Source organism: Nipponia nippon, unplaced genomic scaffold (genome assembly GCF_047370975.1).
Source record: "Nipponia nippon isolate SJK-2023a ecotype South Korea unplaced genomic scaffold, ASM4737097v1 scaffold_5, whole genome shotgun sequence".
Taxonomy (NCBI): domain Eukaryota; kingdom Metazoa; phylum Chordata; class Aves; order Pelecaniformes; family Threskiornithidae; genus Nipponia; species Nipponia nippon.
Window position 1 is genome coordinate 29,121,013 of NW_028262369.1, and position 18,374 is coordinate 29,139,386.

Consider the following 18,374-nt stretch of genomic DNA (forward strand, 5'->3'; position numbering starts at 1 on the left):
CTTCTAAATCAGTTCATAAACTGAGAAGACAGTTGTTGCAAGTGCTGACCTAGCTTTTCAGTCAAATCAAGCTTTTGTGTCACATACTGGTAAGGCCAGCAGGGTTAAGTCCATCAGTTGCTGCTGTTGTTTTTCCACTTATCTGGAGTATCTTTATTAATTTTTCTTTCATCTGAAATAGCTCCAAATCTCTCAAATTTTTTTAACTGGAGAACAGTATGGTTGAGTAACGTGGCTTCCATCAGAGATGTGGGTCAGACCAACTAGGGACTGTCCCCACAGCCTGGTGGGGACATGGAGGTGTGAGGGGATGTAGTATGGATGTTTTTCTGGCAGTTATGTCAATGATTTAGTAGCCTGCATTGGGTGAGCTGTTTAACCCATCTTTGCTTCAAGTATTCATCACTTGAATGGGCTTGAAATTGTTTTTCTCTTACTGACAAAGTGCTGCATGAAAAATACCTGTGCTATAGCCTGAGGGATATTTGGGAGGGCTTATCAACTCCTGTACAATTGGGGGACACTTAGCACAAACAGGGATGTATGTGGTCATGTTGTGTTCACTGATATTTTTTTTTAACTCCACGAGAAACCCCAAGGTTGACTGTTCGCTCTGAAGTCTACCTTTGATAAAGGGAAGTAGTGCTGGATTCCAGCTCAGCTGAAGGTCATTAGCATTCTCCTGCTGTATTACATGCAGATTTTCCTGGCTTACAAGAATAGCATTACATGAAGTATGCATTCTATATCAGCAAAAGAAATGCATGCATGCAGAGATATAGCCAGGGTTTATAGGCTTATTAGAAGAAGTATAAACAGTCCTCTCCTCCACCTCCTCTGTCCTTATTTCCCACTGACATTCCCCCTGGCTGTGTTTTCCCTTCCTCACCCTTATGTACTTTCAACCGATTGGGGTGAGAAGGGTTGTTTTTGTTTTTTTTTTTTACTTTAAATAACTTAAAATCAGCAGCATAATCTTTGATCTACCACTACCCTCTATTGGCTGACCCTTTGGTGCACTTGGGTGTATTTGGGGGTAAATATAAGCTCAGCTCTGTAGCCTTGGCTCAAGAATTCAAATGCCAGGCAGTAAAATTCCTTACAGCGAGGGAACGTGGATACAGCCCCTCTTTCAAATAGGAAGTGCTGAGCAGCCAAAATTGTATCAAATGACATAGGCATGCATGTTGAAATTTTTCCAAATATTTGTTCAGGAACTTCTGTACCATGAATGAGGCAGGAAGATACAGGTGGGCAGGGAAGTTACTTAAAGGTCATTGAAGTGATTTTCTTGCACCTTTTTCCATTTTCATAGGTCTTGTAGAGTCTGCAGAGCACATGCAGCTGGCACCTTTGATAGTGCTGGATGGATAAACATATCACAAATGAATTGCAAGTGGCAAAGTCCTAGGCTTTATGCTTCTTTTGGCATTGAGTAGCTCCTCAAGTTCAAGCCACTTAATTAAAGACCAGTCAACAATGTGTCAATGCTGATGGAAGCAATGACACCATCTCAGGCTGTGGCATCCCTCTGTGATGTCAACTGGTGTCTGAATTTTTTTCTCCTCTTAATTTTTTTTGGTAAATATCCCCATTGTGCACACTGACTCACACTTAGTATTAATGAGAAATGTGAGGCTTTAAAAAAACAATTGCACTGTAGCCTCATTACTATGAAAAATCCATTACGTGGAAGTCATTTGTCAAAGCCAACTGTTTAGTTGCTGTAATTTACATATTTATCAAGTTTGATTGGAATGTAATGACTTTGACTTTCTTCATTTTTTTAACCTTTCTAACCCTCTTTCCATGAAGAGGGCATTTTTTTTTTCTTTACGGGAAAGGGCAACACATAATTCAATTTACATTCACTAATAAATATATGTATTAATGTTTCCAATAATGTCAGTATTTTTTTAATGTTGGAAATGAGTTACACTTCCATGTTTTTGCATGGAAATTGACGTAAGATCTTATCAATCGATGAAGTTTTTGTCTCTACCAAGGGATCTGGCTGGCAAAGAATAGACAGCACAACACTCTGTAAATGAGATAATGAGTGTCAAGATATGCAGTTAATATTGGATCTCCATAATTCTTGTACTTGAAGGATCAGACACGCATGGGTTTCCAGCATAATCACATGATTTATTATGGATGATTACTTTCATTTGCATCTGATGCTGGGAGGTTTGTGACAGAGCACCGACTAGAAGCATTATATTCCCTTGGATACTGGGCTGGAGACCTAGGAGGCTGCTGAGGACACTGATCCACACAAGCATCTTACACCCCAGTGAGCTGTTACAAGACAGACAGGCGGAGGTGACGAGAGCTTGCTGTAGCAGCTGATACTGGGAGCTGTTAAAGCTAAGCAATGTGGCACTGCTTGTTTGCAACTGGCCTCAAGTGAAGAAATCTCTTCCCCCTGCTATGGAAAAGGCTAGAAAATATGATACAGTGGCTGCAAGAATAACAGGTGAAGAGCAGAATGCCAGCTCTCATCTGAGCATTGAAACTTTCTCTATAAAAAGATCGTAAGGACATGAGAATTGAGCGGATCTGTGTTGTGCCTGTGTTCATCTGAAGGGGTCAGTTAGTTTCTCTGGAATATTCTATGGCCCGAGCAAAAGCTAAAACAATGCATACAAAATTAAGGAATTTTAAAAAATATAAACACCAAGGGAAAAGGCAAGTGAGAAATAGAATGAAATTCAGCAAAAGAAATTGCTGGCTGAATACCAAGAAAAATATCCTCAGGGTGAGACGATGGAATAGTTTTCCACTGAAATTGGGTGCTGGCCAGATGAGGATGGTCTAGACGGGCTAAAAGGTCCTTGCCAGATCAAATGTGAAAGGGAATACAGATATTTTAGTGACTAACTTTGAGAGGCAGTGAATATCAAGCAGCAGGTGGCCAGCCACAAATACAACCTCTGTGACAAAAAATGATCTGCTACAGAAGCTGTGGCATCCAGTTCGTCAGCCCCTCTTCTGTCCTCTGCTGCTTCACAGCATCTCCCACTTGACATTCCTATCTTTGACGTGTCCCGTCCTTTAAATAAATGATGACTGAGAGTGATCCCCTTGAGCTTCAACTTGGAGCGTGTTTTTATTAATTTATTTCTTGCTGTGCTAGATTTCTCCCCCTCCGCTTTTAAAGGCTCCTTTGACTTTAATTAAAATTCTCCATAGGCTTATTGCCTTGAGAGAGAGAGAGAGTGTGCGCATGTGTATAAATTGGTTTTAACAGTTTGCTGACTAGATATGGTTTACAATGCTCACACAGCCTTCCAGCGTGCGTGTATGCAGACAACAAAATGTGTTTTCACATACGCACCATGCTATTTTGATTGTGCCTCTGAAATATATTGCTAACTAATGATGGGACAAAAAGGACAATTAGGATTGGTAGACACTTGTGCGCACGTGAAGCTAATGTGGTGCTTACAGGGACCTTAGAGAAGAATCGCATCTGTGATAGGCACTGTTCTTTGTTTGATGTAAGGCAGGGGACAGATGCAGCAGGTTGGTTAGAGTGGGAGAAGGTTTTATGTGTCCAGGTGGAATTTAAACATCTTTGTGATAATTGTTTTTACAGACGGGGAAAATGTCATAAGCAGCATCTGACTAAGAATGGTAGCTTACTTAAGTCTTGGCCCTTAATGAGGACGGAAAGTGCCCTACCTCTGGGCATGCTTCTCACCGTTTTCTTTTGAAGCAAAGGACAAGGGTGTCCAGGACTTTCTCCTGTCAGACTGTGGGATATGTGGTATAGGTCAAATATTCTTAGCATGCTTCTGTCTGAGGTCGTGTCTGTGACACTTGCTGATGCTGGAGTCATAGTCAAAAGTGAGTGGAATACATACACCTAAGCAAAGCTGATTTAGGACTGTTGAGACTCCTCCCAAGCCACAGACTCCCTGACATCACGTCTCTGTGATTAAAAACTCTGAAGAATCAATGAACAAAAGCAGGGGCCTGGCAGTGTGTCCAGGAGTGGTCACCCCACTTCTTTTTGAAAAGGGGACACTTTGCACCCCATCTTTGCCATCCCCCTTACAATAAAAAGGACCTGTTTCATATCCTGATTCAAAAACAGCAAAGAAGGATTTGCTTCTGGCTGGTTTAGGGATATGTGAGAGTGTTTCAGTCCTGAGAGTAGTCTGCATCCCCCATCTTGCTGAGGTATTTCGAAGTTTGAATTTGGTGTGTAGGAACTTGTACTCTTAATTTTTGGTGCTGCATGTTCAGGTCCGAATTCTGACTTCATGCAAGCTGTGAATGTGAAGAGAGGCTATTCACTGGTGTCCTTTTCTTGTCTTGCGGGCTCAAGCCTCTCTCTCAAGAGCGTGTTGGTGCTTCCTGGAGAGGTCAGTGTCACATTCTGAGGAGCACTGCTCTTCATGAATCTCATTTCAGCAGGTTGCTTTTTATTGACCACTAGCTCAGCTACTGAAGAACACACTGTCATAGTTCAATAAAGGCCAAAACCTCTTGCAGAACACCTTGCACGTCCTGCCTGGGATCACTGCTTTCAAGCCAGGTCTTGTACACTGAAGGCTTTATTCTGCTTAACCCTGTCAGCCCCTCTCCTACCTCCCAGGGAGGGTCCAATGCAGCAAAAAAACCAAGAAAAATAATCATCTCCTGTGTCCTGTAGTTGAGCATGGGTTATCCCCACTTCTTTATAATTAGTGTTTTGGGAAGAATAAGAGAGAGAAGGGTTCATGTTGTTCAAGTCAGTGTCTAAAAAGTGGAATACAGGAGATGAATGCAGTGACAGTGTTGGTTGTATTGTTGTTGGTTGCAGTGTTGCCACTGCTCCCCCAGGCTTGAGCCTTTAGCCCAGCTGGCTGAAACCTTAGTTGCCTTTCACTTTTTTTTCCCCTCTCAGAATGAGACCTGGCCCTACTTAGAATAAGATACTTGAGTAGGTATCTGTCCAGCTTTGTCCACCATTTGATGCTTCTCCACCTTCTTTTTTTTTTCCACTTCTGCTCCTGTTGTACTTTTTGCCTGTTTCTTAAGTGAAGAATATGAGGTATAGCCCTAGTGAGTAGAGGTTTTCTGGTTACAGCTTCCCAGAAACACCTTTCCTGATTTCTGCATGTTGTCTTGCAGCTTGTTCTTTCCCTGTTATTTTATCCATTGGCCTTGAGAGGATAGAGATCCTGGACCGGAGGATTCTGGAGTTGCATCTCATGGCAGCTATAGATGTCCTTTTCAGCACTGCCTTCCTTGGAAGGATCCATGATGAGTGCAAGGATGTGGCTCTGCATCTCAGGGAAACCAGAAGGAGTTTCGAGTATAGCTGTACTGGGACTCTCAGTTCTGTTCTGAAGTGCACATGGTTTTGCTCAATTTTTATATGAGAAAATCTAAGCACTGAAGTTAATCACAGGCAAATCCACAGCAAAACCGGAAAGAACAGAACAAAGGTGTCCTGGCAGCTCCTGTAGCTGCTGGACTACTCTGTGAGTGGTTGGTAATTCCCTCTTTGCTATCTTGGCTGAAATTCCAACATAAATTATTCTCTTATCTTTCAGCCCATGCATACTTGTAGCAAACAAACATAGTCTTAGCCCTCTGCACTGGAGAGAGCTGATAGAGAGTTGCTTTATAACAGGCCCTAGCAATATCTTTTGAATCCCTGGATTTTAAAGACAAACTGAAAAGATACCCATGTAACTGTAGTATTGCAGGTAGAAATGTCTTGCATCTGAATATTTTATTTCTATCCCTTTGTATAAAGTGAAGGCTACTGGGATGGTGAGCATTTCTAGAGGGATGATAGCTGTGAAAAGAGAAAGCAAGATACGTACCAGTTAATATCAATTCCTTCCCTAAAGATGAGGTCCACTTCCTTTGTGGCCGCAGGCAGCTCCTTAGTGTTTCTACCTTATCTTCACTGATGTGGGGTTGTGGAGCTCAGTTAAGAGAACCATGTGGAATGGCTGAACATCTTTATTATCGTCACTGGCGGTAACTGGAGAAGTGCTGCTACATACATAAGCTACTGCATTTCTATCTGCTGTAAAATTTTTAGAGAGATAAATACGGTGTGTTATAGTTTATTCAGTTTGTAATTTAATGTCAACCATTGCAAGGAGAAAAAAAAAGAGATAAGTATTGTAGATCAGAGATCATGTATTCAAATAAGATGGGTGAGTTCTGACTATGGAATTTAAGGACATAGCATTGAAAGGCACTCAAGTAAAATGAAGACTTTTAGCAAATTGTGGCTAGAATGTTTTTGGCTTGGTGTTTTTTTTCTTTTCCCTGCAGGTAAACTTTACTTTCTTGTTCTATATCATCTGAAGGACACATGCATTTTCTAGGATTTTGGGAATGATTTCTGGGGTTCTGGGATTAGACATCAAATTTAACAAGATGATATATAGCTTTGAGGAGACACATTTGATGTACCACTTAGCCTTCCCATAATTTACTGCCTGCCTCTGGTCTCTGGAGGGCAAGGGGTTTATCTACACTCCAACCTGACTTTATAAATAGCAAAGCAGGAGAGGGAAAAAGAAAGCAAGCGGGGGACCTGCCTGCTAAACTGTTATGATATGACGGTGATGCAGGTAGGTGACATTAAATGTTACTGTCTGCATCCTTAATTGTGAGTTGTCATCACCTTGGCCATTTGAGGATGATAATGTGCTGTTCATATTCCAGATTTCTATTCTTATTCATAGGACTATATGTTCCAACATTCAAAAGCGCATGTATAATTTAAAAAACAAAACCTCAGGTTTTTTGGGAGTGGTTTTTTTAGTGGAGACGAGGAGGGAGGAAAGATGTGAGTGTACCTTGACTGGTTTTGCATGCAGTTAATTTTCCTTCCTCAGAAGTGTAGCAAGCTGCCGGTATCAGAAAGCCCAAATGGAAAAATGGTTGCTTCCAAGAGGTAGTGAAGATTAAAAACAAACAAGTGGGGCTGGGAGGTAAGGGGGATCTTGCTCTATAGTCATTTGCCATTTCTGGTTTTGCAAATAGCTCTGCAGTGTCATTTCATCTGTGCTTCAGCATAATTTTACCAGGAGATGTTTCTGGCCTTTTGCTTTACAGTCAGATCCCTTTGCTGGGCTATTAGGTTGAAAATGCAGTCAAGTATTAATATCGAAACTGTTTATGTAACCTCCCACGGCATGGAACCCCTCCAAAATACCCTGCAATTGAGGGAGGGAAGGGGAAGGAGGGGATGGAAAAACAAGAGCTGCATAGAAATAGTGCCTTCTCTGGGATTTAAATAGGTCAACTAATTTCAATAAATAGAAGTTAGGCTGGTGATATATGCCCATCTACTTAAACTGTCATCGAAGTTCACTTAGCTGCATTCTAGCAGAGATTGTTGGCTGTTAAAGAGACGAGAAAGGCATTGTTATAGAGGACTTAAAGAGGGAAGAGGAAGGAGGAACAAAGGAATAGCCAGGCAAGGAGATCATACAAGCATTACACTTTCAGATTCCTGGTGGCACTGACAAGTGTTGATAACTCTTTCAGCATCTACCTTCAGAACACTGAGTCCCACTTTCCTGCCCTGCCCCTGTGTTTGTCCCTATAGGATGCTCACATATGGCGTAAGTCTAAATGTTCCTTTTTCCCCTTTTCTGCTGGAATATATTTAATTTCCTTTGAACAAAAGCAAACTCAAATCCCAGGGCCTCTGAATAAGGGGGAGTTATGGAGGGGGAATACAATGAATGTCTTAATCCTGTGTCACCCTGTCTTTGAGACACTGTGCTACATTAAATTGATTTTGCAAATGAAAGCTAAAAGCTAAGCAAAAGCCACCAATCTGTTTTGCCTAAAGATGATTTTAGTGCTCTTTATGTTCCCCTAAATGACAAACCAATTTGTTACCTGCCTACATAAACATTTGCCTATATTAGCACCAGAAATGTTTTATTTTTATTAGCTCAAACTTTATCTTTTTATGAAGACACAGGGGCCCAATAAAATTAGTGTGCAAATATAATACCCAATTTGCATTTCTCCATGGTCAGCAGAAATGCTGAGCAAAATCAATTTGATATTAGGTCAGCATATACATCAATAAAGCATACGCACACACAGGACCATTGTAATGGTCCCTGTAATTTCTATGCTGCCAGAGTAAAGAGATTAAATAATATTAAATGCTCCAAAATAGCTTTGCTTTTAAGAGGAATGTAAAAAGAAAGAGAGACTTTGGCATAAAATGGGCAATAAAGCATAATAGTTGCACAATCTCCAATCTTAAAACATTGTGACGACCTCAGAGGCAGTCTTCCTGCTGAACAGCCCCAATTCCGCAAAACTCCTATGACAACGCTTACGCTTAAGCACATTTTTAAACACAATAGAAGTCTGTCAAACAAATCACATGTTTAAGCACCTGCCAGAGTCAGGGCTAGAACCTGAATGAAAATCTGGAACTTGAGAGGTTTGGATACAGTTTTGAGCATTAGATGCAGGACTGTTGCTGGGTAGAAGGTCCATGTGCAAGTAAGGCTTTGCTAAACAATAAAGCCTCTGGGCTCCAGATGGGACTATCTAAAAATGGTGGCAGGTGAGGTCAGTCAATGAGCAAGGAGGGCACCTTGTAGCAGTGCTGCCCCTGCGCAGACCTGACCTCCCGTGGATTCTGCATGGGAGCCAAGATACTGCTGCCTCCCCTTCCACGTAAAAGTACATAGGAATAGGTGTCTGACTTTCAAAAACTGTAATCCAGTCTTTGCTTGTGTCTCTGTCGTACAAATGGCATCATTATTTATCTTCTGTGCCGCTTAGTTTCTTTGTACCGCTCAAGTCAACTATAAGAAGGCAAGAAAGAAAAGCTTGTGTTTATTTGACCTCACCAAGTCCAGTGGGATTTGTTAGTGACCAAAAAAAAAATGGTGGCTTTTTGCACTTTGTGTTGCTGAGATGTTGCACTCTTACCTGAAATGAGATTTGTGACCAGAAGTAACAAAAATAAATGGAATTAGGTGCTAATCTGGTCTCTTAGGAAAAGCCAGAGTACAGTAAACGCTGCTTGGATCTGATTTGCTAGAGCAGGTTAATGTGGTAGAGACTAGGCAGTCAGGACAGCAACGACATCAGTGTTCGCTGTTGACGCAGTGTTGGACACAGACAAGCCAAGACAGCACAGTGAAGTCTAATGCAATAGAGTTCTTCTGATTTCCTCTGTGGAGTCTTTAACTCACAGGGTTTTGAATAAAATATGCTGGCAACAGCCCACCTCAGGAAGGAAGACAATATGGAATTTATTTGCAATGGATACACATATTTCATGAAAATATATATGGATATTTAAATCAAATTATTTTTTTGGGCATATGTTTTTAGGTTGATGGATTTCTGCTTCTTCTAATTGGAGCCTTCTGGTCTTCTACAGATGGGGTGAAATGTGGGAGGGGAGAAAGGCAAGCTCTTCCTATTACCTTGCCCCAAATTTGAAGTCCTCTGCAAAGGAGTGGAATTCACTTCCAAGTTCTCCTGATGGGTGCCCTTTAAAGGCTTTCTGAAGTAGACTTCTAGGGTCAGACTTGCTCTTCCTTAGCACTCCATCAGCCTTAGTACTAATTTGTGAACTGGCATCATTACCATACCATGGCTACAAGACTTAAAGAAACCACAAATCTGCAATGTCTCTGCAGTCTGCTTCTGGTCTGACATGGTAGCAGGAAAGATCCTGGATGTTGAGCGAACTTCTACCTCAGTTCTGTTACAGCACTTCATTTTGGTAGCGCAAATGGGATTCCATAAATTTAATATTTCTGCATTAAATTTCTTCTTATTAAGCTACTACATACAAATACTGTTGTTTTTATAGTAGCCTAAAAATGAATATGAATTAAAATGGCTAAGTGAATTTGCTGCCTTCCCATAAAGGTTTAGATTTTGCTCTGACTGTCTTTTTTTTAGTAGAAAATGTTTTCTCTGGGCCTTTGTTTTAGTTGCACTAGCGTAATATGTAACCAACAGTGGAAATCGCTGTTTTCTGGGTGTGGTGGGCAAGTGTTGCTAGTGGGATTGCTTTAAGTGGTTGGGTTGTATGTGCGATAGCATTAGAGGAGAAGGAACATGAGTTGAGGGCCAAACAACGCAAGTTATATTCAGAGTGAGAGATTTGAGTTGCTTTCTTGCAGCTCACTGGATTTCTTTTCAGTATGACATTCGCTTGGTGTGTATCAGCATTGTGGTAGCTTTAGAGCCAGAATAGATTTTAAGGTTAGTGTTGTTTATTCTGACTAGCACCTTAGATCTTCTCAGCTTTGCCCAAGGGAATTCTCCTCGGCAGCAGTGACAGGATGGTGGTGGGTGAGTAGCAGGCTATGAGGGTGTAACACGTAGTGGCAGATTGTTTATGTCCCAGTCGGATTCTTAAGTCAAGGCAAATATTATCAATGATGATGGTAGCAGTAGCCTTCAGAGGGAAAAGAAAATGTTTAGTTCAATCTTCAAGAAACTTTCTGGAAGGGAAAATGAAAAAGAAATAATTCAAGAAATCTATAAATTTATTCGCTTGGAAAACTTTTTCATCAAACAGTTTTGTTTCTGTGATTCACCGCTATGGCAGTTGGAAGAGTAGAAGGGGTACCACAACAGACTATTTCCCTGCATTTCCACAACTGGCAAAGTTGTGGCTAAATGGAGCATGCCTTTCTGTCATTTTGCTTAAGTGCTTTTGGCATCTACTGAGCAAAGCTATACACTTCTAATCTTTTTAATTTTGATTGATCTTTTCAATCCTGAAGTAGAAAATAGGATGCATTTTCAATGTAACATTTAAATTGAAATATGAAATGGTGTTTTGTAGTTATATCCATTATTGGTTTGGTGGGTTAATCCTGGCCAGCTGCCAGACACCCACCCAGCTGCTCCCTCTTCTACAACACAGGGGGAGAAAACAAGGTGAAAACGCTTGTGGGTCAAGATAAAGACAGGGCTATCACTTACCAATTACCATCGTGGGCAAAGCAGACTTGACTTGGGGGAAAATTAATTTAATCGATTGCTAAATAAAATAGAATTTTACAGTGAGAAACAGAGAGAAAAATTAAAACAATACCCCCCCCCCCCCCATTTTCCCAGGACCGATTTAACACCCATCTCCTCTACCTGCTGCTCCCCCCCCCGCCACCAACGGTGCCAGGAATGAATGGGTAACAAGGTTGCTATCAGTCCAAAACAGGCCTCTCTGCTGCTCCTTCTTCCTCACACTTTCCCCTGCTCCAGCCTGGGCCCCTCCTGTGGTCCTTCAGGAGAATCTGGTCTGGCACAGGGTCCACCATAGGCTGCAGTGTGGGTATGTGCTCCAGCCTGGTCTCTCCACAGGGCCACAGGGGAGCCTCTGCCCCAGCAGCTGGAGCACTCCCTCCCCTCCTCCTCCTCCTCCCCTGGTGCTCACTAGGCTGTTTCTCACTTTTTTCCTCTCGCTCCTCACTGCCTCTGTGGTGTTTTTGCCCTTGCTTAAATGCACTTTCAAGGAGATGCCACCACCTTCGTCGAGGGGCTCAGCTGTGCCCTGTGGTGGGGCCGTTGCAGAGCCAGCTGGAACCAGCTGTGACCGGCGCAGGGCAGCCCGGCCTCTCCTCAGAGAGCTCAGGCCTGCGGCCCCCGCAGACATCCGATACAACTGGTAAAGGAAAAAGAACACAAAGCTGCCTTTTTTTTTTTTTTTTTTTTTTTTTTTTAAATCCTGACTACTGTAGCCTGATCATAGTTATCCTTTCTTTCTTTTTTCTTTCACCCTTTTATTTTTAGGCTATATGTAAAACCACAGAGAGAGAAGACAGCACTGTTGCTGTTGAGACTTAGGGGAGTGTTTGGAGGTGTGTGCATGTACATACATACTTGCCATTCCTTTTATCACAGGATGTTATGGAGACCAAGACAAGCGTGAAAGGCTGAATATATGATTTCCAAGGCCACTCGTGGGATGTCTGGATGGATGGGTTATAATGTGCTGACGCTGGGTTAGGGTTCAGGCTGGCAGCCCAGCCTGTAAATAACGCATGCCCTGCACCAGCCAGGTTCAAAGTCCCCATCTTAAACTCAGGTGTTATGGTATTAAGTATGAACTAGTCTTTGGTTCATACTGGAAGCCCTTGGTGCACCTTGTCCCATAGGTTGGTTACTGGGCATCCATGTTGCCTCGTATGTCCCCATTTTACCAGCGTTTTCAGAGTAGCTGAACTGTGATTGAAGAGGACCTGCAGCACTGAAAGCTTGTCTGCCAGTTTAGTTTCTTCGCATATATTCAGAGCCTTGTATTTAGGCAGGGACTTTACTCACCAGAGCAACTTGTACCAGATTCACCCACATTTAGAACACACTACGGAATTTTCTAGGCTTTCCAAGCTGCATTAAAGATGTATGCTTTTCCAAAATGTTAACAGAAACATTTAAGAAATGTTTGTTTGTTCGTGCAGATGCACACATTGTGAAATCCAAACACTGAAAATGAAAATGACTTTTAAAAAAAAAGTTAACAGGTCATATTATTTCATCCAGCTCAAGTACCAGAAAGAAATACACGTGTGCAGTCACACATGCCATGTGTTTTATTGTTTCTGTATGAATAATGCAGGATATTGCTTAAAGGAAAAGATTTATAAAGGTATTGTTGGGCTTGACAAACTTGGAGAAAATGTCTGCTACATGAATATGAACAGCCAGCTGTGCCTGTGCTCATTTTGAGCACTGGATGTCTAGGAGGCTGGGTACTATGGAAGGGTCTGTATATTGCAAGGTTGTGCAGCAAACCCACGATCTGCAGCAAATATACTGGGCTGGAAAGTGAGTGATGCACTGAGGATTGTAAGCCAAGGTGGAGTGAAGTCGCTAAGCACTGAGTGCAGGGTGGTAATTTGGTGCTCTTCCATACCCCAAGGAAGGAGGCAAGCGAGGTCCTGGTTTGCACCCAGTGTCATATGTCCCATTGACTCCAAGCACCTTTGCACTGAGCCCTCAATTGGGGAAGTTCTCTTCAGTTCCAGAAGAGAATGAACTGACTAATGATTTTAATAACTCTTAAAAAGATAAAGCATAAATAACAAAAATGTTGTAATTAAAACCATACAAAACCAAACACACAAAAAACCTCAAACTAATCCTCTGTCCAAAAGATTTCCTAACCAAGGAGCTGTTCCAGCTCCAAACAGTGGCAGTCATGTTGATAAGCATCACTTCTGTGCTGAGCCACTGTCCCTTTAATGTAATGCTGTTTTTCCAAGAGAGGAGGAAAACTCCTTTCCTCTTGCAAAAGTGATCCCAGCCTTCTCCTTTTGCTTGTTAAAGGTGGCTTGCTGATTTATCGCCTTCCTCCCACACTACTTAATGTTAATGCAAATAACGTGGGGTGGTCATCAACTTCTACCTGATGGTGTTGTGTTCCTGTTTGCTGCCTCCTACTTTTCTTCTGCAGACAGAATTGACCCCACCAGCTGCTATGTTTGTCAGAGACATTCTTCCTTATATTTCTTTGCCTCTGGGGCTCAAAAACACCAGAGAGTGGTGAAGCTGGAGTATGAAAGAACAAATGAATGGCTGAGTTACACGGTGAGCAGCTGTAGGACATTTAGAGAGGCTAAGGAAATAAAAAAGAAACCTGCTGAGATTGTCTCCTGAGGACAACCAAAAATATATTGATTATTCCTGTGGTACTGTTAGGTGTGATTTACCATTGGGGAAACTAAGCATTTCTAAGAATTCAGGAAATTAAAAAAATAACTCAGGTATGGTCTTGAGGACTCCCAAACATCTTTGAAATTAAAAGTCTATGTTTGGATATATATGTAATGCATCTACCTAATTAAAAAAAAAAGCTTGGATTTAGTTTCCAGTCTCCTTTCAGTGTGTAAACTTTTTATTTCAAAACAAAGATTTAAACTGTCTCTAGCAATTGGATCCTGCTGTGTTTAGTATTACCCCTGCTGTGTGTGTTCAGATCTAGATAAGACATCTAACTGAGGTCCTGACCCCTTATGGTCTTTAAAAATCCCAGAACCCCTTTTGAAAGAGTGTAATTTTTATTTCCTGTTTATTAAATGCAGTCACTGCACAAACAGAGAAAACATCCTGCTTGACCCATGTAGTTTACGGCTGAAGCAAGTGGCCAAAGTAGTATGATTTCAATACTGGGGGATTAACCCACGTTAGGTTCAGTGTAGTTGGGATCTAAGTCTCCTTTCCACCTATCTGTAATTTGAAGGGGACCTGGCACATTTTCATGCCCTCAATGGAGAAGGTTGCTAGATTTAATCCTGGTCTCTTCTCCATACTTTATTGGTTTTGAACATCTTTTAAGTCAGGGCAGATGCAGTCCCAAATAGTTAAGAGATAAAAAAAAGTAAATCCCAAAATCCCCTAGAGCAAAGCCTAATAAATGTCATTTGTTAGCACTTTACCCTTGTTTGGCACTGTTAAGGCTTGTATCAAGCATAACGCATTGGCTTTACGTTGTGAATGGACCCCCACTGTTGTTCTTGTCACCCCGGGGGCACATTTATCACAAGTGAGAGAGCAATTACAGTGCAGTTAAACTCACTGTAGTAAATCTTGGTTTTTAAAAAGAGACCTAACTTTGTTGTTGCAGGTTTGGCTACATGTCATTAGTCTTGCAGCCCTTGTGCAGTCTGCTATTATGGCCCAGTATTATGGAGACTCAGTGATGCTGCCTTCTTTTATTATAGATTGTGCTTATTTATAATGTATGACCAATTTTTATGAAAGGATATGCTTTAATATTAATGGCCTTTTGGGTTCTACATATGGGACACCCAGTCTAAGGATCTTTATCTCTCTTTTTCCCTCTGCCTACTGCCACCCCCTTCTGCTGCAGCAAACCTGCGTCCAGGGGCTGAACAGAAAGTGGTGTTCATCACTGCACGAGTCCACCCTGGGGAAACACCATCTTCCTTCGTGTGCCAAGGTGAGTGTCTGCATGAAGATGGCGGATCTGATGAGATCTGATTTCCTGTCGATGGGAAACCTATTGGGTTTGCATAGCTTTGGGTCTGATAGAAGGCTGAGTTCACACAACAGTTTTTTCCACAGTGAGGATGTTAGCAGAATCTCTCCCTGTCACCCAGCTGCCTGCCTTCTTGGAGGCAGTAGGAATATATTACCTGTGCATCTTGTGAATGTTTGCTGAACTTGATCAGAATTGGACAGTGGGCTCTGAAGCTATTCAGGAAGAATTGACAGTCACACTCGTACATATGCAATGTGATCATGTAAGGCTCCTTTTCTTAGGAGAACAGGCTGGAAGAGCTCTGGGAGTGGTTCTCTATTAAGTGCTTATGTTTTCTTGCTGTCTACTATCTTCAGCTTCTTTTCCCCACCACAAAGTAATGACCCTAGTTCTCCAGTTTAATTCTAAGAGGCCTCTATTTGTCTGAAGCTGCTGCTCTGAGGAGCACAGCTCCCAGTGGCTGACAGCTGTTCCCTGCACAAAGCATTCCAGCTAAAAATAGAAAGCAAATTGCCCAGGTCGTATTTATTAAGAGTTGTAAATCTCAGGCTTCTGGGTACCGATAAATAAATAATCCTGGCATGTGTTCGTATAACTTCATTGTATCGGTCTGAAATATTGTACTTATGGTATGTGCCTTTCTGCAGTGTTAAATTGTCGGTGGTGTAAAGCAAGGTAACTTCCCTGAAGCCAAAGGCAATATGCTAATTTACTATATCAGCTTGGATCTGGCCCTGCCTAGCCAATGAGTTGCATCAATCAAGCATATGCAGAGTTTATTACGTTGGCTGCTTGTAATGCCACAGATTGGTTTGTGACTGGCCCTGTTGGTACCTAAAGACCTCAGTGGGAAAGGTCTGGCACGGTTTCATGGTCTTCTCTGTGTGCTTCTCATCCTGGCAAGGTCCTGTGTCTGGCATCTCTCTAAGGCAAAAGGTCAACAGCTGTCACTTCTGCTGTCCTAGCCCAATGGGCTAACAGGACACTGGGCCTCTTCCTGCCGGCCTGTGGAGTAGCAAAGGTAAAACTCTTCCTTTAATAAAAGGGTGCTGCAGACTGAGAGCAGGAAAACTCAGCGAGTTTCCCATCTCCTGTGGTGGCATAGTCAATGCAGGGCATTATAGTACACATGGTGTTTGTTAATGAATATGGATTTTTAATTGGATGCTTTGATTCTGTTTGTGGCTGCTGGCATAGCCCTGTGAAATGAGGGCTGAGGCATGCTGCTGAGGTGGTACTTTGTAAACGACATTATTTTATTTTGATAATGGAGGGTTTATACAAAAGGGGAATAAAAGGGAATGTGAAAAAGCGGGTGGCACGCTTAGGCTCATGAAACAACTGGATGGAAGTCATGCTCTGATTGTCTCAGAGAAACTTCATGTTTTGTAGGAAAAATTTAAAAAAAAAGATGAAAGGGGGAAAAATAAGAAAAATAAAAAGGAGGGGTTGGTCTTGGAGAAGCACATCAGAAACTTGCTGTGACTGCAGTTATAATGCACGCTTGACTCGCTTGGAAATGCACAGATCTGAAGGCACTGAACTCCGCTGTGCATTGAGCCATTCTGCCCAGTGCAGATGAAGCTGCCTTGTGTGTATAATTAGTGTCAAGACAAGTAGAAATGGCAAACATTTCAATGCCATTGCTGCGTTGTTTCTAGCATTGCCAAATGTGAAATTGGGTGCTTGCTCCATCTTTGGAAACTTTTGTGCGGGAGGGTCAAAAGAAGGGATAAAAAGGATCCCTTTGGCAGTCAAGTGAGGGCACAATGAGGAATTTTATTTCTGGAGCCTTGGGAAACATTTTGGCAGAGTTAGGTGTTGCAGATTTAATATCCAAATGCCAGCCCAGTGCATATGGAACATGTTAGGATTTTTTTTTTTTTTTTGGTAGAGAGATTTCTTCTTGAATGTTTGATTATGCTTACCACCTGAAGTATTAAGATATGGATGCTAATCCTAAAGATTCCCCAGGTGCAAGCAGCATCTCGTATATGGAAGAGCAGAATTGTGACTGCCGAGGCCTGGAGAATCAGCCCATGGGGAATACATAATGAGTTACCAGCTTTCTTTTTTTATTCTTCATTTTTTCTTGGGTTTCATTCAGTTCAGACTCTGTTTTCCTTTTTAAAACTCTAAGCTCATAACTAAGTCCTTACTCATTTTTCTACCTATCTTTGAGCTAGCCACGTCTCTTTCTGCCCTCTTTGGCCTGCTCTCTGCTAAGGATATATAGCTATGTGTAGTCCAAACACCAGCTTCCTGGGGCCTTCTGGAAGCTTCCTATTACATCTTCCACTTTTTTATTAGGCAAGATAACCTGATGACAAGCAAGTTGTCTGGCCTTGATACATCAGGATATACTTGGTCCTGTCTATTGGTCCTTTGTCCTTCACTTTACCCACAGATTAAATCTAAGCAAGGATCTTTGTGCTCCTGTGGGAAAGGACCATAAGGTTGTCTCCCCATTCAGAGCTGTATTGTTTCTGTGTCTTCCTTCTTCATATCCCATTATGAAGAATCCACTGAAAACTGAATTTTGGATAAAAATACCCTGTATTCCTGCAGAGGTACAAGTATTGTAAATTTGGATACACACCTCTGTCTCCTTACGGCTGTGGAGTGCTTGCAGCAGTAGCCAGACCTCCCCAGAATCATTAGGCACCTCATCCAGCAGTTAAAAACAAATGCTATAATATTTCACACATGGTGCAGCTGCTGAGCTGTAGCTCACTTCCTTAAAAGGCAAACCCCAGAGGGCCTCTTCATAGAAAGATGGATTAAGAACCTTTTGTTTCTGTTTTAGTCTTTTAAGAGTTATTACAGTGCTTCAGGTTAGCCTTTTTAGGAAGTTTTCCTGATAATTCTTAACTGCTTGTTGTGAAGTTCGGGGACAGAGGTGGAGAGTTAGTCATCAGAGAGTATATTTGCATGAGTACCCTTTACATCCAAAGGTAGAATGGTGCTCTCCTCCTCAGACTGTGACGGTCATGAGCATTGATGCTTGTGTCAGGTTTGGGGATGAGTAAGGAGGAGTAGGGTTTAGGGTGAAGAGGACTCTGTTGTTTTCACTTTGCTCTTCTTATAGACTATTTTCTAACCAACTGGAACCACTGCCACTCTTGGAGGGCTTTTATAGTGCAACACAGAACAGTGCGAATTCATCTTACAGCTTGAACCCATCTCTCATGGGCTATTCAGATTTCTGAGGGTTTTTTCTGAAGTTATGTTTTTAGATTCTTTTCCTTTCTTAGATATTTTTCCTCATTTTCCTCCTCCTCCCCCCCCCCCCCCCCCCCAGTATTTTTATTTAAGAAAACATGCTATTTTCTGTCTTCCACATTATACTCTTAAAGCGGAGTGGGGTCAGATGTCAGATAATGCCTAGATGTGTATGTATTGT

General features: G+C 41.9%; 1 protein-coding gene across 3 annotated transcripts in view; it reads left to right on the plus strand.

Annotated features, from left to right (window-relative positions):
• BEND5 (BEN domain containing 5) overlaps positions 1–18,374 on the plus strand; it is a 963,465-nt gene that overhangs the window by 721,595 nt on the left and 223,496 nt on the right. For all 3 annotated transcript variants that reach the window (XM_087732924.1, XM_087732922.1, XM_087732923.1), the window contains exon 8: positions 14,840–14,929. In XM_087732924.1, coding sequence (XP_087589050.1) covers positions 14,840–14,929 — 90 coding nt within the window. The remainder of the gene's footprint in view (positions 1–14,839; positions 14,930–18,374) is intronic.